Source organism: Carassius carassius, chromosome 8 (assembly GCF_963082965.1).
Source record: "Carassius carassius chromosome 8, fCarCar2.1, whole genome shotgun sequence".
Taxonomy (NCBI): domain Eukaryota; kingdom Metazoa; phylum Chordata; class Actinopteri; order Cypriniformes; family Cyprinidae; genus Carassius; species Carassius carassius.
In genome coordinates this window covers 9549931-9569528 of record NC_081762.1, presented here as the reverse complement: position 1 = coordinate 9569528, position 19598 = coordinate 9549931, and the positions used below count along the sequence as shown (strand labels likewise).

General features: G+C 37.9%; 3 protein-coding genes across 3 annotated transcripts; 1 reads left to right on the top strand and 2 right to left on the bottom strand.

Annotated features, from left to right (window-relative positions):
• Positions 1-231: 231 nt before the first annotated feature.
• On the top strand, positions 232-3665 carry LOC132144680 (26S proteasome non-ATPase regulatory subunit 4-like). The gene is made up of 10 exons (XM_059555239.1): positions 232-380; positions 978-1118; positions 1216-1330; positions 1506-1592; positions 1707-1775; positions 1875-2090; positions 2218-2326; positions 2728-2859; positions 2952-3004; positions 3189-3665. Exons 1-10 carry the CDS (start codon positions 355-357, stop codon positions 3357-3359), a joined length of 1119 nt encoding a protein of 372 aa, XP_059411222.1. The 5' UTR covers positions 232-354; the 3' UTR covers positions 3360-3665.
• A 953-nt stretch (positions 3666-4618) lies between these two features.
• Positions 4619-14779, bottom strand: si:ch73-347e22.4 (uncharacterized). The gene is made up of 6 exons (XM_059555419.1): positions 14355-14779; positions 13235-13363; positions 12736-13050; positions 12360-12662; positions 8207-12254; positions 4619-4773 (listed from the first exon to the last, which is right to left on the bottom strand). Exons 2-6 carry the CDS (start codon positions 13316-13318, stop codon positions 4619-4621), a joined length of 4905 nt encoding a protein of 1634 aa, XP_059411402.1. The 5' UTR covers positions 13319-13363; positions 14355-14779.
• Positions 14780-17106: 2327 nt separating this feature from the next.
• Positions 17107-19598, bottom strand: apoea (apolipoprotein Ea). The gene is made up of 4 exons (XM_059555238.1): positions 19441-19598; positions 19076-19226; positions 18650-18937; positions 17107-17620 (listed from the first exon to the last, which is right to left on the bottom strand). The coding sequence occupies exons 1-4, from the start codon at positions 19481-19483 to the stop codon at positions 17293-17295; spliced, it is 810 nt and encodes a 269-aa protein (XP_059411221.1). The 5' UTR covers positions 19484-19598; the 3' UTR covers positions 17107-17292.

Below are 19598 nucleotides of genomic sequence, written 5' to 3'. Positions count from 1 at the left end.
TTGGGAGTCCGACTCTCTAACCATTAGGCCATGACTTCCCATTTGGTGCATTTGTGCACTGTCCCTATTAAATAAACTACAAAAAAATACGTTTAATGTATATATTGTGAGTGTGAAAATTTTGACAATTGTAATGTTTGGTGTGAACTATCCCTTCAGTCCACAGCTTCAGCAACGCGAACTCCCACCACATGTGGGCGCGACAAATAAATTTCTACACCGGGTCCTGTAACAGAAGAAGCTACGGATCCGTCAGCCAATCAGCTTTGCTGTTCCAAATCTCGTCAGTGTGCTACATCTGTAAGCCAATCAGCGAAGCCGTGACTTTGAGAAACGGACTAAAGGATTTCCAAGATGGGGCTCGAAAGTACTATGGTCTGGTAAGAAATAAATAAACGCGTTGTTTTAGATATATTTGCGCTTTTTACATAGTTAATACTCCTCATAATTACTGTAAATACATAGGTTTTTCGTTCTGTCACACGGTTGAGCCCATAGATGAGAACAAGTAAGAGAATTCAGTATTCGGTTTCTGATTAGAATGACATTCTCCTGAGTCATAATTCAGCACGGAGCTCCGCCATAAAGAAACGGACCACTAACACAAAAAACAGATTTATGAACCATAAACAATCACCTCTTATTAGTGATCTCAATTTGATAAGAGTCTTATTTAGTCTTCTAGAACTGTCATGAAGCTATACTGGTTGTGTCTCGGACACTAGTGAGCAGAATTATTAGTAAAACGCCCTCAAAAGATGTCTAGATAGGCAGCTGACTTGGTATTGATTCACGGACATTTATCTAAAGCAGTTTTCCACTGCTGAGATCCAGTTTACTTACTCTGTTGTGTAAATAAAACCACCAAGTGCTAGCGTTTATTTTTTTAATCTCTTGCAAATGTCAGCACTAAGTTTATGTTTTTGCAGTTGTATGAATTGAATGGAAACATGCTGATTGTCTTCATGTGTTAAAAGTGTGGACAACAGTGAGTACATGAGGAATGGAGATTTCCTGCCTACCAGATTGCAGGCACAGCAGGATGCTGTCAACATCGTCTGCCACTCAAAGACCCGTAGTAACCCAGAGAACAATGTGGGTCTAATCACAATGGCAAAGTATGTATGTCGGTGTTGTGTTTTATTTCGTACATGTAAGATATTTCAGTCAATGATGTTGTTTACATGTAATAACACATGTTTTGGTTTGGTGCAGCAATTGTGAGGTCCTCACCACTTTGACAGCAGACACAGGCCGCATTCTCTCGAAGCTTCATGCGGTTCAGCCACTGGGAACGATCTCCTTCTGCACTAGCATACGAGTGGCACATGTAATTACTTTCATAGATGGCTAAATGGATAGTTTACTCCAAGATAGTTCCTTTTGTGTTCCATAGAGGAAAGAAGTTGATACAATATGTTGGAAATTACTTTAATTTTTTTATTTTTTTTTTAAGTTGTATTTTAATCTGCTTACATTTTACATTTGTGTATATTTGCATCTAGTTGGCACTAAAGCATAGACAAGGCAAGAACCACAAGATGAGGATTGTTGCTTTTGTGGGCAGCCCAGTAGAGGACAACGAAAAAGATGTACGTTTATTTGTTGTTGTAGTTTTATTGTTAATGAATGAAAAATACTTTTCATCTTTCATTATTAGTCAGTTGTGAATATTTTGGTTTATACAATTTACTACTTTTTTCCAGCTGGTAAAGTTGGCAAAGCGGTTGAAAAAAGAAAAGGTCAATGTAGATGTGATAAATTTTGGAGAAGAGGTAACTGGCATGAAACATTTCTTTTGACCACTTTAAAATCTTTCCGATTTCCTTGCTTTGATTTTCCATTTTTGATTTTCTTTTAATCACTCTGTTCAGGAAGTGAACACAGAGAAACTGACTGCATTTGTGAACACTCTGAATGGAAAGGAGGGCACTGGTTCTCATCTGGTCACAGTGCCCCCTGGGCCCAGTCTGGCTGATGCCCTTCTGTCTTCTCCGATCTTGGCTGGTGATGGTGGTACCATAATGGGCCTGGGTCCAAGTGACTTTGAGTTTGGAGTGGACCCCAGTGCAGACCCAGAACTGGCCCTGGTAAGATACAAATTCTTCTTTTGTATAACTGCACTGACGAAAGAGTCCATAAACTCAACAGGTGAACTGTATCATTTATTTTAATTTGAAACTACAGATATTTATTGAAGTTGCTCTTGATCCACAGGCTCTGCGTGTGTCTATGGAGGAACAAAGGCAGAGGCAGGAAGAGGAGGCTCGAAGGGCGGCCACCCAATCAGCAGCTGAGGCTGGCATTCCCACCTCAACCGCTGATGGTAAGGATGTGTGTAAATGCTTAAAATGGTGAAGGATGATAAGCATAGTGGCTCTGGGCTACTACTGGGTAGACTGCAGGTTTCAACATTTTAAGGATTGTGTATTAGGTCTTGCTGGTTAGTATGACTCTGTTAGCCACTGCTGGTAGATGCTGGTACTACACGATCTTTCACATTTTTGTAGCCTTTCATGGTGACTTTAACATGGTCCTACTTCTGAACAACCTTTTTTTATGTATTGATTAATTTGTGTAGCATGTTTATTTTCAAGTAGTAAAATTGCCCTGATGTCTGCTTTTTTTATTAAACAGATTTTCAGTCTTTGATTATGTACTGTTTAGTTGATTCCCATTGCAAGACCAAGTCCTGATTTTCTGTGCCCCTTTTGTTCTCCCCTTCAGAATCAGAAGAAGCTCTTCTGAAGATATCTGCCTCTCAGCCTGAGAGCAGTGTGGTAGCACTTCCAGACTTCAGCAGCATGACAGAAGAAGAGCAGATAGCCTATGCTATGCAGATGTCCCTGGCAGGTGGAGGTTTGTGCCTCCCCATTGTACCTTCTTAGCCTTAGAAAATGCTCTGTGCTTGACATAGTATGTAATATTGACCATTATCCCTCTTATGTTAGAATTCGGAGAATCAATGGATACGGGAGCTCCAATGGACACTGCGGAATCTAAGGTAATTAAAATATCTGCTGGGATCACAAGTCTCAGGATACTGAGAAATCAAATTTGCTTGTATTTTATAGGGTCAAATTGCTGAGCAGTTTTTGTTCATAAAATATTTCGACCCGTGAAAATTGTTCCCTTATATTCCCTGCTGACTTGTCTTTTTGTCTTGCACTTTTTAACTGATTCTACAGGAAGAGGATGATTATGATGTAATGCAGGACCCAGATTTCCTCCAGAGTGTTCTGGAGAATCTACCCGGTGTTGATCCCAACAATGAGGCCATCCGTAATGCCATGGGCTCCCTAGCCTCTCAAAGTGGTAACAAACAAGAGGGGAAAAAAGATGATGAGAAGAAGAAATAAATTCAAGTGTCCTGTGATTGATGCAAAAGCGGTTTGACATGTGAAATGTGTTCATTCAAAAAGTGACCATAAGAAGTCCTTATAAAAGCAGTTTTAGATGCATATGGAGTTACTAAGACATTCACTACTAAATTACTGCAATGTTGTGTGGTACCTCAAAAATTCACACGTAGCTTGATCTTTAATCTTTTTCCCCTTCTGCTCTGTGCACAATTGATTGAATATTTGATAAAACCATGCAAAACATGTAATCTGAACGTTTCTTCTTTTTCGATTGCCATTAAAACACATTACAGCTGGTCACAAGCCTTACAGTTTGTTATTTGGCTTAGAAACACATTTTACCTTGCTTTGTCAATAGGAGTTTTTGAAAATATAAATAAAAATGACACGTCAAGTAGTATGTTTTATTAAAAAAAAAAGAATCCACTTAAAAGCATAGAATCTTTTGGATCTTTTCAAAGCCATAATTTTCCAGAAATATTCTAATGTTTTCAAGATCTACATATTTTTACAATAAACAGTATATTTTTTTTCTCAGCCAGACATTCATATATGAATGCTCAAGGTTAGTCTACATTTAACCGCTTCTCAATATTACAAAATTAAAATTTAAAAGGTGTTGAATATTGGTGTTGATTTTTACAGAGAAAGGATTAGGAGGTTTTGGAGTTATACAGGATTATGTATACCTATTTACAGATCTTTTACAGAACCAAAACTCACTGAAGGCACAAAAGGAGATGATAAATGGCAGTACAGAGATAACTGATATAAGGCATAGTGACATGACCCCAGTAATACAGTATCTAAGAGTGGATAGTGGGCAACAACTTTTAACTGAATGAACCTGAGGGTTGAAAAATCATGTTAGAATGAATAGTCGTAAAGCAAATGTTTCACACTGTTCAAGATGTAAAAAATTCAAGTTGAGCATTCTGCCAATATTTGCTTTAAACATTGGAACCGTAAAACGTTTTGGAACTGAAAATGTCTACCTTCTAACATTATCAATGATCAGTGTACTTTTACATATGCATCTCCCATTGCATGAAGTATGTAATGCTCATAAAGGCCCAAAACGCTAGTTAGTTTTTCAGTACAGTCTGCACATTCAAAACTCTCCTCCGACTCTTGTTCTTGACTAGGTTGTTCTACTTCCATGTCAACACTTGTCTCCACAAATGTAGGGCTTCTCTGACAGTTGAGGCTGTAATTATGTTGACCATTTGCCATCATCTTTATGCTTTCACTTGAATTTAGGTTGGTGGTTTCCTGATCTGAAGTGGCCTGAGATAGGTGTGAGCTGTCAGATTGAAAAGTGATTTCACTATTTGGAAGTTCAGGAACAGGATTCTGAGAGTCTGAGACTGCTGGTTCATCAGGGTCCAAATCAATGACTGGAAGGTGTACTCTGTGACAAGGGGACACATAGAGCTTGTCAGGGTGGGAATAAACATACAGGCTGTCATCATTGGGTATGCTATCAAGTTTGAGGTTTGATATATGATTCCTGTGAGTTAAAGGTGGGGAAGATGGTGTGTCATTACAACAAGAATCGGACAGTTTTGAGGTAGGTAATACTGCTGGACGGATGTAAGTATTTGCATCTCGAGAATGACGTATCTGATGAGCGTAGAGCAAATCTCCAGTTGAAAAGCTAGCTTTACACCTTTTGCATTTGTGAGGAAAATCAAGTGGCTTTGATGGAATATCAGGGAGGGCAAGTCCATAGTGTGTGGTGTGCGTTTTCATGTGTTCCTTTAAGACTCTTGTATTTGTGAATGATAGATTACAAAGGAGACAAATGTGAGAGGTAGAACCATTATGCAGAAGACTGTGCTTGATTAGGTTTGTTAAACTACTAAAAGTCTTAGAACAGACATCACATTTCAGACTTTTACAAAGTTTATGAGACTCACATTGGTGAGCATGTAAGCTTGCCTCCTGAATGAAGGTTTTGGGACAGAGCGGACAAGCATATGGTCTCTGCCCGGCATGGTCAATCATATGCTCTCTAAAAGAGCTAAAAAAACGAAACTGCAGATTGCACTGGGCACAGGAGTAACAACGGCTTTTTAGACGATGACGCTGCTGATGTAGCCATAGTTTACTCCACCTTTCAAAGAACTGTCCACAATGTGCACAAGTATATCTGAAACCAGGAGCATGCGTTTGCAGATGAGCACTCAAATCCCTGTACCTCTCGAATCGCTGACCACAACGTGAACATTTAAATTTCCAAATACTCTGAGTGATTTCAATGCATTCTAGAGAGCTACTTGGGGAAGTATAGTTAACATCTGAACGAGCGGGTGATTGAGCATTTGGGAGCTTAAGGGGTGAATGAGCAGAATATGTTTTAGGAAGTTTTGAAAGGTCTGTATCTCTTGTTTGTGTAGGTTCCACATCCACCATTTGAGGCCGTTGCGGGAGCTGTTCTGAGCTGGTTGGTGTTTGGGAATTCAGCTGAAATCCTGTACTTGGTAGATTCTGGGATGAGGTACACTTTAGAGGGTAGATTTGGGTAACACTTTGCAAGATTTCGGCAAGTGAAGCACCACAAATCTTCTCCTCCCCACTTGACTGGCAACAAACTTCACAGTGCACATTCATCTCTGAATCCTTCTCATAACACTGTCCACAAGAAAAACAAATATATGGGGGAGAGCTGGTGTGTGTTTGAAGGTGAAGAGTGTATTGGCACCATTTCCTGAAAAGCTGTTTGCATATTTGACACTTGAAGAATACTGGTGTGTTCACTTGACCATCAACTCCTTGACTTACAATGAAGCCCTCAATGTTACTGCTCGCCTCATCATTTCTCCTTGCGATGCATGTTTTGGATGCTTGGTGCATCCTAAGCGCAGACAGGGCACTGAATCCATGACCGCAGTGAAAGCAGGAGAAAGGTGTCTCACCAGCATGGTCTTGAGAATGCTTTTTTAGGGCTTTTAGTTGGTTAAAGCCTTTTCCACAAATTGAGCAAGCATATGGTTTAACAGGCCAGTGGGTTTTTTCATGAGCTATGAGGCTTGACTCTTTCAAAAATGTCTTCCCACAGTCTTTGCAAGTCAAGGGCTTCTCTACTTCATGCATTTGCATGTGATCCTGCAATTTGACACGTTTTGCAAAGTTTTTCTTGCGAATAAGAGACCCACAATTGTTTGGGGTCTCCGAAAACAAATTTGATGAAGTATTGCTCTTGCTCTTAATGTGTTTTTGTGGTTCACTGTTTGCTTGAGATTTCTGCAGGTGAACTTTAAAATGACATAGCAAATCATCTTTCTGCAAAAACTTTTGGCTACAACAAGGACAAGGAAAAGAGGTATCCTGTTTATGTACGTTATTGTGGGACTTTAGTTTAGACAGTTGCGAAAATGTTTTTCCACAGATCTTGCATTTGTAGGGTTTGTCCCCTGTATGAACACGTTGATGAATGGTATATGCTGTAATGTGCCGAAAGGAAACTCCACAGTATTTGCAGGTGAGAGGTTTCTTCACTATTTCTTTTGACTTGGATCTTGCTGTCCTGTTATTAGTCACGTTGTTTGGCATTACAACACAGTCTTCACTATCCTGTGTGAAACTATTCTCCTTCCATTCTGTAGAAGGCTGGAATGCATTTTCTGGCTCTGGTGAGTTATCAAGTACTTTTTCTCCTGACTTTTCCATGCTTCCTCCTTCTGCTTCCTGAGTACATTTCAGCTCAATGTTGGGTTTAATTTTTGTATCCAGAGAAATTTGTTCTGACTCCTCCTTGACCACATTAATAGAAATTAAATTACAAATTCCTCTTGAGACTACTCTATTATCAGTATAGGACTGCCCAGAAACCTCAAATGCACAGTTTTCTTCCACTTTGCACTTCTTGAATTCTTTCATTAAATTGGAGGACAGGTCACTGGGAGAACTGCATAGGATGTCTGTTTTTGGTGTTGTCTTGCAGGTCCCTGCAGTTATTGGTGGGGTCATTTCAACATTGTCTGACTTGGTTTTCTCAATATAATTTTTCTCTGGTGTGACTACATTATTTTGGTCCTCAGTGGGATGTTTACTCGTCATACTGAACTTTGTCAGTAAACCTTTGGCAGGTTCAAACAATCCATCATTAATTTTTCGTCTCTTCCGTCCTCGTTTTCTTCCTCTCAGTACTTTAATTGTTGCCTTATTCTCTATCTTTATATCTGCCAACACATCACTATCTTGAATAGCATTTTTTTCACAGAGTTTCTGTTTTGTCACAGTCCCAGATATAGTGAAAGATGTTTTCCCTTCCTCATTAAACACATTTGTGGAGTTTTGTGGAACGGAAGTTATGTCTGCTTTTTGAAAACCTTTGACTGATGTTACAGATGTTCTGCTAGATACTCTCAAGCTTGTTAACTTTGGGTCTCTCATTGGACTTTTAAGGTTCTTCCCTTTTTTATGCCCAGATGTAGGGATGCTGTGTGACAAGAGATCATTAGCACTCTGAAGGGATTCCGAGGGATCAGTCCCCAATTGTTTGGTAACAATTACATTTTTATCCATGTCTTTTTGCTTTATTGGACTTGCAGCTGCTTTGAAAGTACTTTCAGTGCTGTCTTGACATGGAGAGAGATCTGAGATCTGGACAGATGAAGAGGTGTTATCTTCTAAATGTGCTACAAATAATTTCTGTTTCTTGCCTTTCTTTGAAGGGGGTCTTCCTCGTCTTGGTGGCTTTTTCTCAACCGTGTATTGGCCTTCACAATCAGCAGTTTGCATGGAACTTGAAAGAGTCTCACCAAGTGCTGTGTGACACTCAGTGATGTCTAAAGAGACTGTGCTCTTGCCCTGTGTTAACATATTCTCGACAACTGTACCTGAATTTACTTTTTGTGTCCGGGTTGATTTTCTTGATTTCAGTACTGGTTCTTCTGGAATATCAGAAGTTTGAATTTGTGTGTTGTTTTTAAAATCACAGGCAGTTCTGTTGTCATAACCTATATCTTTATGTTCCTCTTCTTTAATGGTTTGAGTTAACAGGCAAGCCATCTTCCTCTTCTTTCGTCCAGGTTTTCTACCCCTTTTCTTAGGGGGTTTTGTGGCTTTGAGGTCAACCACAGCAACATCTTTTTCAGGCTGCTGTGAGCCTTCGGTCTGACTATCAGACAGTTTACATAAATCTGCAACCTGTGTGACAGTGACCATGACACCTGCCTCATCTGATCCAGTATTGTTCTCTTGAGACAAAGAAACACTAGTAAATCCATGTGCTTCTGCAATTTCCATAGATTTTTTGGATTTCTTCTTAGCAATCTTTAAAGGCTGGTCACAGCTGACTGTTTCAGAATTCTCAGAGGCTACCCCTCTCACAACAGATGGTAAATCTGACATTTTGTCCTCTCTGTGAGCCAGCTCTAGGTTATTGCTTTGCTCATTCTCTTCTTTTTGCTCAAGCAATTGTTTATTTTGTGTTTTCTTTGCCTTCTTCAGTGAGCCCCGAGGGCTGGCAACATCTTTAGTTGTGATGGAAACCTGGTTTTCAACATGACTTTCAGCTGTTTCATTCACATTGTCTGTCTTTATGCAAGGGTCTTGTGTTGCATCCTTACTCTGATATATTGGTGGAGGCAGAACCACATCCTCTGGTTGATCATTGCTGACTTCCAGTGCCAATGTTTTATTTTCCTTACATTTCTTTGTCATGTCTTCTGACCATGAGTTTGTCTTTCTGTTTGAAGCTGAATTTTCTTGTTGCACAGTAGATTGTTCTCTAATATCGCTGATTGCTTGGGTAATGTGTGTTTTGCATTTAGTGGCCTTTTTAGGCTGTTTTTTTATCCTCACTTTTGTCTTATTTTGTTTGAGAACATCTGAATTATCCGTTTCTGAGGCTGATGTAAAATCAAATGGATCGATTTCTTGTTGCATTGTCTTGTCAGCTGAGGGTGTATGTACTGCTTCGTGTTTAATGTCAGACATTTTCCTAGATTCTTTTGCTGTGCTGTGAACTGAAGTTGAAAAACATTTTTTTTGAGATTTTGAGGGTACTGCGGCCAGAACTTCTTGCTGGTGTACACTGAGTATATCTGCAGTCTCATTTTTGATTTTGGTTACAGTCTTTTTTCTTGGCTTTTTCATTGTGCTGCTTAGTCTAAAACAGCTTGAAGAGTCAATCACTGTAGGTAAAACAGAACTTTCTTGTGTCACAGTTGTTAATAAAGATGTTTCTTCAACCAAATTACCATTTAAGTGGTTGTCATTTGTTTTGTTTCTAGAAAATCTGGCTTTCACAGTCTCTTCTGGATTTGAAACCACAATAGATGAAAAATCTTCTGAGGGCGGTAAAGTGACGTCGTTCTGTTGGCTAGTAGTAGATGATTGTGCATCAATAAACTTGATGTCTGTCATTCTCCTCTTACTTGATGGCTTTTCTGTGTTCTTTTGGCTGAAACCTGAATAGTCAGTTTCTGTAGCATACACAGAATCAACTGAAGAAAGAGTCATATGAACGGGTTCACAGTTCTCACCGACTTTATGAGAATTTTTTTTATCAATTTTTTTTCTTGTTCTTTTTGTAGTTGGTTGCACAATGCTGACATCAGATTCTGCGAGTGCATTCAAAGCACTTTGTTGAGCTGTTGTTTGGTCAAATGCAGGTAGATGTATTGCTTCACATTTAATCCGTGACAATTTATTTTTCGGTGACTTTCTTGGTGTGCTGAGAATAACAGGAGACTCGACTTCATTTCCTACATTTGAAACAGAATCTGGTTGCTTAGGACTCTTTGCTTTCACATTTTTAGTTTTAGGAGTCATCGTGTTTTCCATATCCTCTTGTGGACACACGTTGGGTGTTTTTGCTGATTTGTTGATATGCGCTCTTTTCTTCTGCTTTGATTTCTTTGGGTTATTCTGAGGGCTTAGAGTTTTTAAAGATTCAGTCACTGAGGTTGAAACAGAATCTGTTTGACCCTCAGAGTCTTGATTCAGCAGACTAGTAGCATTACTATTTTTTCCTGTAGAAACCTTTAAAGGAAGCCCTTTGACATCCTTGTCTGGCTCAACTTCTGAAAACATTGTGGGAACATCTTTATGTGGATCATCTTTGCTTTGTAGTGTTTGCTTTGCAGCTTTTTTTCTGGACTTTAGTAATTTTTTTGAAATGGACTCTAGACTAGAGGTGGCAGGTTCCATTACTGCTAGATTACCGACTCCTTTCATTGGAGTTGTGCCACTGGCTGGAAAAAGTAATTTACAGTCCTCTTCTGGGGACAAGACAGTGCTTTGAGACGAACCCTGATTGCCAAGAATAGCAGTTTTTTTTGCCTTTAAACGTAACCTTGTTTTTTTCTTCAGTTTCTTTCTAGAAACAGCCTTCCTGTTGATCCTAGCATTTGATGGTCCTTCTTCCTGTGTGGCTTCAGAACAGCTCTGATCAGGCTTTTGTGAGGTCTCTGCTGTATCTTCCAGTAGCTTAAGTTGTACCATCCGACATTTTTTCCTTGGTGCAGGTGGGTTTACATCACCATATGTAATTAAGTCCTCTTTTGGTGCAGTGCTGTCATAATCAGCCAATAAAAAAATTTGATTAGCTTTCTCACATCCTGTTGTGTCTAGTTTGACAGCACTGTCTAGTTTTTCTGATCCATACATAGAACAGTCATCTCTTTTATTAGATTTGTGTATTGGTCCTTTTAATGCCTCAAGTTCAGATTGTTTTCTTTTTCTTGCTTTCTTATGCCTTTGCGATGCTTTCTGTAGGTTATGCTGAGAGGAGCACTCCGTCCTTGATGTGGGAGTAGATGGAGCTTCCTGAATATTCTCAGTAGATGGAGGAATACTGCTTTCTGAAGTAATGCTGAGAAATACCTTTTCACTTCTTTCAGAGTTTTTTACATTCTCGTTAAAAGGCAGAAGAACCGTACTTAGACTTATTGGGTTTTGTTTTTCTTGGACATTAATATCACATTCATCTGCATTTCTTTGAGTAAACACAGAAGTTGAGGTAAGTGTCAATGTCACATTTTTTGAATTGCTCTCTTGAAAACAAAGCTCATTTAACTTGCCACTTTCGACTGGCTCAAACTGAGAATCTTGGCATTTACAATCAGCATGAATTCTGTTGGATAAAACGGGTAGATCTTGAACTGTCTCTGATTCTGAAGAAGAATTCTGAATTTCAGGAGCACATTTTGTTTTTGTGTTTATAGATGTCTCTTGAATATCATTAGTTTCTATTTTTCCTGGCACAGGTAGACTGTTCTCCGAGAGCCTTTCTTCTATTGGGATCCGCAGTTTTTCATTTTCACATTCCACCACAGCTGTGTTTTGACTGCCCACTGAGGCTGGAGTGGGTAGAAGATCATAAACTTGCTTTTTTAGCTTAGTGCCCAAGTATTGACTGTTGGGCAGATCTGCAGCATTTTGTTTTATTACTGTAGTCTCAGAGACATGCTGATTGCTTGTCTTTACTCTCTCATCTTGCACATTGTGCTGTGAGGAAAGATCCTGAGAATTAACTAAAGTTTTTCCATCTGTAACCTCTGCTTGGTGACAGCCCTTTTGAAGATCAAGATGATGAAGACCATATACAGTAGAACTTTCAGGAGCAGTTTCAATGTTTGCTTCTGCATGTTTGAAGCCAGTATTTGTGCTGGCAGTTTTTCTAGGACTGACACCTTTGCACGATAGCCCACATTGTTGTGTTGTTCCCTGGAGGGTGTGATCAACAGACTGATTGTGCAAAGGATTACCTGGAAACTGTTCGCTTTTCATAAGACTTTCTGATGAAGAAAAAGAAATGAATGAACTCCTGTTGAATTCTGGTGATAACCCTGGCTCATGTTTTCTGATTTCAGTAATTGCAAGTTCTTCTTTTCCTAGAGATGATCCAGCATTTAATATGCTTGGCTCCTCATGTTTCCCCTGAGAACAGATGAAATATATGACAATAAAATAATTATTTGTTCTTTGATGGCTTATTTTACATTCTGTTTTATAAAATCTACATTTTGTAATATCAGCACTTACCATTTCCAGAACATCTTTATTTTTACTATTGTCATCTGACAACATTGACATAAAGGAATCCGAGTTTTCTTTTACTCCTTGCCCATCCATCTTCTCATTTAGTTTGGAACCTGCAATCTGATAGTGGTCCTTAAATCTAAAATTTGCCTCAGTTTCAGGTACTTTATATATAGGATTATAGTCCATTAAAGGGCCACGTTCATCCATGGATAAAGTCTGTTCCATTTCCATTCCATTACTCATCTCTAAAGAATCTTTGATCACTGATGTCCAGTTACCATTTCCCTGGTCCACTTCTCTGTTCTGTGAAAAGACAGATATTAGGTTACAATGGAAAAATAAATTTTTTTGGTTATGCAGTGTAGAGGTTACATACCTTTTCATGCGTCACATATTGGGCACACCTGAGAGGACCCATATGTGTGGCACTAGCTAATGCTTCACCCAAAGGGTCTTTAAAACAATCACTTTCTTCCCTTCTCTCCACTTCTAACTTTTCATCCACTGCAGTGTCAGGTTGGATGAGACAATGATTATCAGGAGAATAGGAATATTTATCAGAGTTTGTTAACATTGCTGAAGAAGTTCCATGGTAATCTGGTAGCAAAGCCTTAAATGCACCACTCATACAAGATGCCAGTGGTGTCATTTGTTCTCCAGCAGCAAAACTGTCTCCTATCACGTCATGCTCCTAAAGAGATATATGAGTTTAGAAGGGATGCAACCTAATATTCTTGCTCTTCAACCTTACAAATAATGTCACCTACATTTGGCTTTGTTTGGAGCTGTGAGAGAACTCTTCTGCTTTTTCACAATCATTTTCCTCAGTCTTTACTTTATCACAATGTACAAAAAATAAAATGACTGCAACCTACCTCCTGACTTTCCCCTGCTGTATCATAGGGAACCCTGCTGTTATGGCTTCCATGTTTATTCCATGGTGGTAACTCGCCATCCATGGTACCCAAATGGTTTATTGGACATACAATGCTCTTATGAAATGCCTGTGAGGGGGGAAAATTGTTTAGATTTAGTTGCACTGAATTTAAACTCAAGATTTGGGCATTTCTTATAGATCAAAAATGTTTACAACCAAAAGGATTTTTTATATTAAAACACACACACACGTGTATACATACATATATATATATATATATATATATAATTCAAATTTATTTTTAGCTACATATGTGTCAGAAAATAGAAGACTGCTTCATCAAGACCTGAAGATGAGTGCATAAAATAACACTCTCTTTTAAATTATTTACTTTTAATCTGCATACCTGCACCTTCTCTGTCTTGTAAGGTAACATTTTCCAAGTCTGAAACTGCCCAAATATATCTGACATTACTCTATGGTATAGAGTAAGGAAGTAACTTTTTATATATTTATAATAAATACTTGTAAATATGTATTTTCTTGTAAATATTCTAAAATCATAGTTACTACTTTTGGTTTTGTTTACTAACCTAAATTTATATATACACTATTAACAAACACTGAGACAAACAACTCATTCTAACTCCCTAGGAGATTATATATATTGACAGAAATTATAATAGTGTTTTTTTCTTTATCTACATTTTAAAAGAACAGGGGGAGGGGGAGTGTTTATGAATGTACTAAATTACTTGCAAAACAAGGTGGGGGAGAAGAATTTAGTCTGAGCTTCTTCTGCAGTCTACCATAAAATTTTCCTCAAAAGCATTTATTTATATTGCACAAATAGTTTTCAAACAGTAATTCGAAGGTGTGATTGACAGAGTTTGTTTGTTGGTCGCGCCTGAACCTTAGCTTTGTGCTAATTCGCAACTAAACATTACTGCATTTATATAAATGTGCTTGAAACACGATTTAAATGTTAAGTGAAAGCATCAGTAGTCATCTGCTCGATGAACAGCATAAAGCAGTTCGCGTTGGTCAGTTTTGAAAATAAAAAATAAATAAGAAATTCGTCAAGCCAGTAGGAGAAAACAGTGGGCTCGTGCACTCACCGATGTGGTCGGCGCGCTTAGTCCCTGGCTCGCTCACGGTCATTTATTGTTGGTTGTTACAAGTATGTCCATTTGCCTCAGAGCATTGCAACCGTATGAATATTCGTGTCGAGTAATTATTTTTTCTATTTAATGCATCTGCTTATGGTCCTCGTGGTGGTCTGTTGTCGGGTCCTGGTATATCCAAACACAACATCCGTAATAGACCGGAAGACCCTGAGGTCTGTGTGGTGTGGGACGCTTCTCTGTGTAGTACCGTGAGTGCATGAAATGCAAATATTGGCCCAAGCCACTAAGGCGCAGCCTTTAAAAGGGTTAATTTTGAGGCACTCTGTAGAGCACACCGTTTGACCTACCAAAATTCACACACATAACATAGATCTCATCAAGCCGAACAACTTTCGTGATGACAGTCTCTGTACTGCTCTATCCAACAGTAAGTCGGCTATAAGGTAGAAAAACGTATGCTTAATCCGATTTTGATCAAACTTCAGCAGTTTTGTTCGTTGGATGATGCCGAATCCGATCAAATATGAAGGACTGTTAGGAATCAAAGTTATAGCGCCACCAAAAGGCAGCAGGAAGTGTGTCATTTTAAAAATGCTTTGATATCACATTTATTTTTACCCGATTTGCTTCAAACTTCATCAGAATAATGTCAAAACACGGCCAATGAAAATCTGTAAAGGGGTCCTTGATATATTAAATACTGTCGTCATGGCAACATGTCAAACTTGAATATTATTTTCAGCTTTTTTTGAGGCCCTTAACATGCTTAGAATTTCATGAAATTCGACACACACATCATTAGCTACGATCAACAGGAATTCAGTTATTTTAGTTTGAATGTAGATTTTTGGGGGAAATTAAGGCTGTGCATCAATGCATACTCCTCAGAGGAGAATTATACTATACACACCAAGCTTTGTCTACATGGTGCCAAAACATTGACTAACTGCAAACGGATTTTGGATATCTTGAATGGTGCTGCCATGGCGATTTATTGAAGTAACAGCAAAAAAGGAAACAGTATTTTTCTTTTCTTAATCTTTTCATTTTTCGAAAACAAGCTTAGTTTCAGAAATGTATCATGCTCAGGAGCCACCAAAATTTTTTAAAGGGTAACTAAACCCCTGGTCAGAGCCTGACTCCACCCACTGACAATATTTGAAAAATGCTGAAAAGTGGGCAGATCACAGCGGAGATAGAGGGGATGAACCGAGGGTGGGGCTGAGCGAGTGCGGCGTGATCCTGAGACCCGCAGTGACGGATTGATTGACAGCTGCTGTCAGAGACGCTAAAATGGAGAGTGACTGTAATGGCGCAAGTAGCTTTGCAACAGAGCGATCATTTGAAGTAGAGGACTTTTCTCACCTACCTTCACCTGAAGTGGAGGATGTCGAGGTGTCTGTTCATATCAATTCGAGGCGCTGGCTCAAACTGCGGTCTTAACTCCCGCATCACGTCGCTTTTCAGCGCGAGTTGTGTGGAGAAGCCCATCTCTACCTCCATTGCGTTGGAGAAGCAACCACGTGTAAAATGCAGTTTGCACACTCTAGCTCTAGGCGGGAACTTGCGGTCTTCCAGGCCAAGTGCATGCAACCACTGGCGCCTAATTTTAAAGTCTGCTGGAAAACTATGCAGTCCAGCAGTGCTGTCACAACCAGCAACACACCTACGTACCATCCTGACCACTGTACTAAATACAGATAAATCTACGCTAACTTGAAGATCTAAATAACTATATAATTGATATGCTAAATAGATGCTATAATAGTCTATCCTGATCGTTTCAATACTCGCAATACCAACTCCTGAATCAGTGATTTTGACGGAACAAGATGGTTTTATACTGCCAAGGGCCTGGTAGCTCGTACCAAGGGGCGTGGTGAGCTGGAAACTGCTTATGTCAACTGCCACCGCTTACGTCACTTGCCACCACAACATCCAATAGGAAAAATCAACTGCAGTAGCCACAGTTTAACCTGAAGAGAGCAGCACTCAGACGTTTTTACACCATATATTATAGAATTAAAACACTTTATACTCAAATGTCAAAAAAGTTACCTGAAACAATGAACAGCACTAATTAAGCCCCATTCTTATAGATCAGTAACTAAAAAAAGTTGGTTTAGGGTTTAGTTACTCTTTAACTATCAGACAGTTAAACAAGTAGATAATTATTGTAATACCAATGATGACCACAGGATGTATTCACAGAATAAGAAAATTCTGTTCAGTTCATCTTCAGTATAACAGAAAGTAAATAATAATACATAGAATCTGTTGATATGGATCTTTTTAGTAAGATTTTTTTTTTTTAATTTTTGTTTATGAATTTAGATTTTAAATGGAATGTTAATGTTTTATTATGCTGATTTGAAAAAATGTACTAGTGAAGTATTAATTTTAATAAATATATATTTTTTTAAGCACAGTTTATTTTTAATATTAATAATATGTCATGACTCCTCATGTTAATATAGGCCTATTTTCCCCTCCAAAAGTCCGAACCTTTTAATGTTTTTTTTCCTTTTTCTTTTCATATCCGGACATTACAGACATTTACAAGACCTATAAATTTTTTACCTTAAGATCCACAAAAATATGAAAATCACTTTAACCCAGAAATTAAAACATGTTTATCATGTAATTTCTTATGTATTTTTAAATAAGAGATTCAGACAAAAATAAGTGATGTCACTGACCCATATACATGTAATACGCAGACATTTAACCAAAATACTTATACTCATTGGTAGATGCTGGTTTTATTGAGCTTTATATTACATAGTTTACATCTGTTGTTATATCCATGTAGTACTAATGGTATATTTCACTCATTACTTTGACATTTTCATTACCTTCATTTCTGTAAGCAACATTTAGCGAAAAGCTTATACTCTTAATTTTCCTATGAGACCTCATTCTTACGGTATTACAAGCCCTCCATGACTGTCTCCAGTTGCTTCTGGACCTGAGACACATAGGGCTCAAACCAATTTTTTATCTCTTCTGACTTTTCCTGCATTGTGTTACGCATATCTTCTGTGTTCTTCTCAACTTTCTCTTTGAGGTCCTGCATTTGTGATTCCAGTTTCTCTTTTATTCCTTCTCCCTGGCTTCTCAGCAGTTCTGCCAGAGTTGTCAGCTTCTCTTCAGCACGCTGATGCACTGAGGTGAAGTAAGGTTCGAGACGATCCTTCATATCCTCCATACCCTGAGTAGCACGAGACTGAACCTCCTCAAAGTATGTGGACATTTTCCTTTAGAGCAGAGAAGAAACAATCATAGAATTTTCATAGATTAGAATTTTACTTGTAACATATATATATATATATATATATATATATATATATATATATATATATATATATATATATATATATTTTTTTTTTTTTTTTTTATTTTTTTTTTTTTCCTTCAAAAATATATATTTGCAATATATATCAAATATTTTTGAATAAAAATTAAATATAATGTATATATTATTATTTTATTATTTTTATTTTATCTAATAACTTAATTCTTTTAATTCTTTTGACTATCATATCTATTGCTCATTCTATGGTAATAGAAACATCAAAATCAAAATGTGAATCTTTTTATTTATTTAATGTACATCCTAAACCGTCAGTGTCAATAAGGCATATTAAACGATGTCCAATATTAAACATGAACAATATATACATGAACAGAAAGTTTGCTATGTACATTACCATTCAAAAATATGAGGTTTGTAATATTTTTTAATGTTCTCTTTGAAGTCTCTTATGCTCACCAAGGTTGCAGTTATTTGATAAAAAAATACTCTAAATAATGAATATTATAAAATAGTATTACAGTTAAAAATAGTTAATTTCTTTTTATATGTTTTTTTTTTTATTTAATTTATTCCTGTGATGACAAAGCTGAATTTTCAGCAACCATTATTTATATTTTCAGTGTCACATGTACCTTCAGAAATTCTAATACACTAATGCTCATTCAAATATGCTGATTTTCTGCTCAAGAAACATTTATAATTATTATTATTACTATCAATGTTGAAAACAGTTATGTTGTTTAATATTGTTGTGGAAACTGTTATTTTTTTCCAGGATTCTTTGATGAATAGAAAGTTCAAAAAAAATTGTTACATTATAAATGCACATTCACTGCCACTTTTGATCAATTTAATGCATGCAAATTAATTTATTTATTTACTGATTTTAAATCTGCACAAATGGTAGGGTACCTAGGTGGAACAAAAGATATGCAGTAATTGAGATTAGATCATTACTGCCGTCACTCACTTGTTGATCTCTTGGATGTCTTTGTTAAAACGTTTCCTTAATTTCTTGGCATAGTTGTTGACCCTGTTCTTGACCTCATCAGCGTTCTGTTCCACAATGGTTCGGAGCTCCTCTGTGTATTCACCGACACGATCCTTAGCATCCTCCATATGTGTGCGGAGCTTATTCGCCAGCAGCTGAACATCTTCATTGAATCTCTTGGCAGTCTCCTGTGCATAAGGGCCCAGTTTGGAGTGCAAGTCATCATTGTACATTTGCAGCTCCATCATGGTGTCACTGATCAGTGTGCTGCAAAGCAATATATTTCATTGTCATACATCAGCTTTCTTGACACTGGACTGTAATGAGTCTAGCCTTTCCTGCATCTTTACAGATTCAAAATCTCAAATATTTGCTTTGCTACAATGTTTTGTAGCATTTACTCACTCTAATTCCCTGCCGAGCTGGGTGGCCTTGATGTTGTCCCTCATCTCCTCAGCCTTAGAGGTTAGCCCGGACACATGGTTCCAGAACTGATCCACTGCCTCTTCCCAGCGGCTTTTTGGTTCATCCTTAAACAGGAGGTTCCCCTGGCAGCCTGCAAAGTCAGAATGGAGCACAAATATATTCTTTAATGTGTCAAATATTTGTTAATGTTGTCAGTTGTAGACACCTCATCTGTACCATCAAGCTCTCAAAGAAAACCATCACATAATCTGTTCAAATGATCTGCCGAAGTGATCCAAGTTCTAAGCATAAGTATAGATGCATTTTGAATTTGTGAAGATTTGATTTCGTTGGTGATCTCTTACCTGAAATAACAGCGAGAGCAAAGATTACAGCCACAAACTTCATGATTGGTTTTGGACAGTACACCAGACAGATTTTCCAATGTGTTCTGTAACGAGAGTTTGGAAGCAGCTGGTATTTATATGACTTGGATCACAGTCATGTTGATAGCCATAATGTG

What these genes read in the sequence shown, in the direction of transcription:
- apoea (XM_059555238.1), bottom strand. Translation starts at nt 19,483, where the DNA reads ATGAAGTTTGTGGCTGTAATCTTTGCTCTCGCTGTTATTTCAG. An exon ending in CAGCTCGGCAGGGAATTAGA is followed by an intron (nt 18,938 to 19,075) that starts GTGAGTAAATGC and finishes ATTGCTTTGCAG; the next exon opens with CACACTGATCAGTGACACCA. An exon ending in GACATCCAAGAGATCAACAA is followed by an intron (nt 17,621 to 18,649) that starts GTGAGTGACGGC and finishes TCTGCTCTAAAG; the next exon opens with GAAAATGTCCACATACTTTG.
- si:ch73-347e22.4 (XM_059555419.1), bottom strand. Translation starts at nt 13,318, where the DNA reads ATGGATGGCGAGTTACCACCATGGAATAAACATGGAAGCCATAACAGC. An exon ending in CAGCAGGGGAAAGTCAGGAG is followed by an intron (nt 13,051 to 13,234) that starts GTAGGTTGCAGT and finishes ATATCTCTTTAG; the next exon opens with GAGCATGACGTGATAGGAGA. An exon ending in AATATGTGACGCATGAAAAG is followed by an intron (nt 12,663 to 12,735) that starts GTATGTAACCTC and finishes GTCTTTTCACAG; the next exon opens with AACAGAGAAGTGGACCAGGG.
- LOC132144680 (XM_059555239.1), top strand. Translation starts at nt 355, where the DNA reads ATGGGGCTCGAAAGTACTATGGTCTG. An exon ending in CTAGCATACGAGTGGCACAT is followed by an intron (nt 1,331 to 1,505) that starts GTAATTACTTTC and finishes ATTTGCATCTAG; the next exon opens with TTGGCACTAAAGCATAGACA. An exon ending in TAGAGGACAACGAAAAAGAT is followed by an intron (nt 1,593 to 1,706) that starts GTACGTTTATTT and finishes ACTTTTTTCCAG; the next exon opens with CTGGTAAAGTTGGCAAAGCG.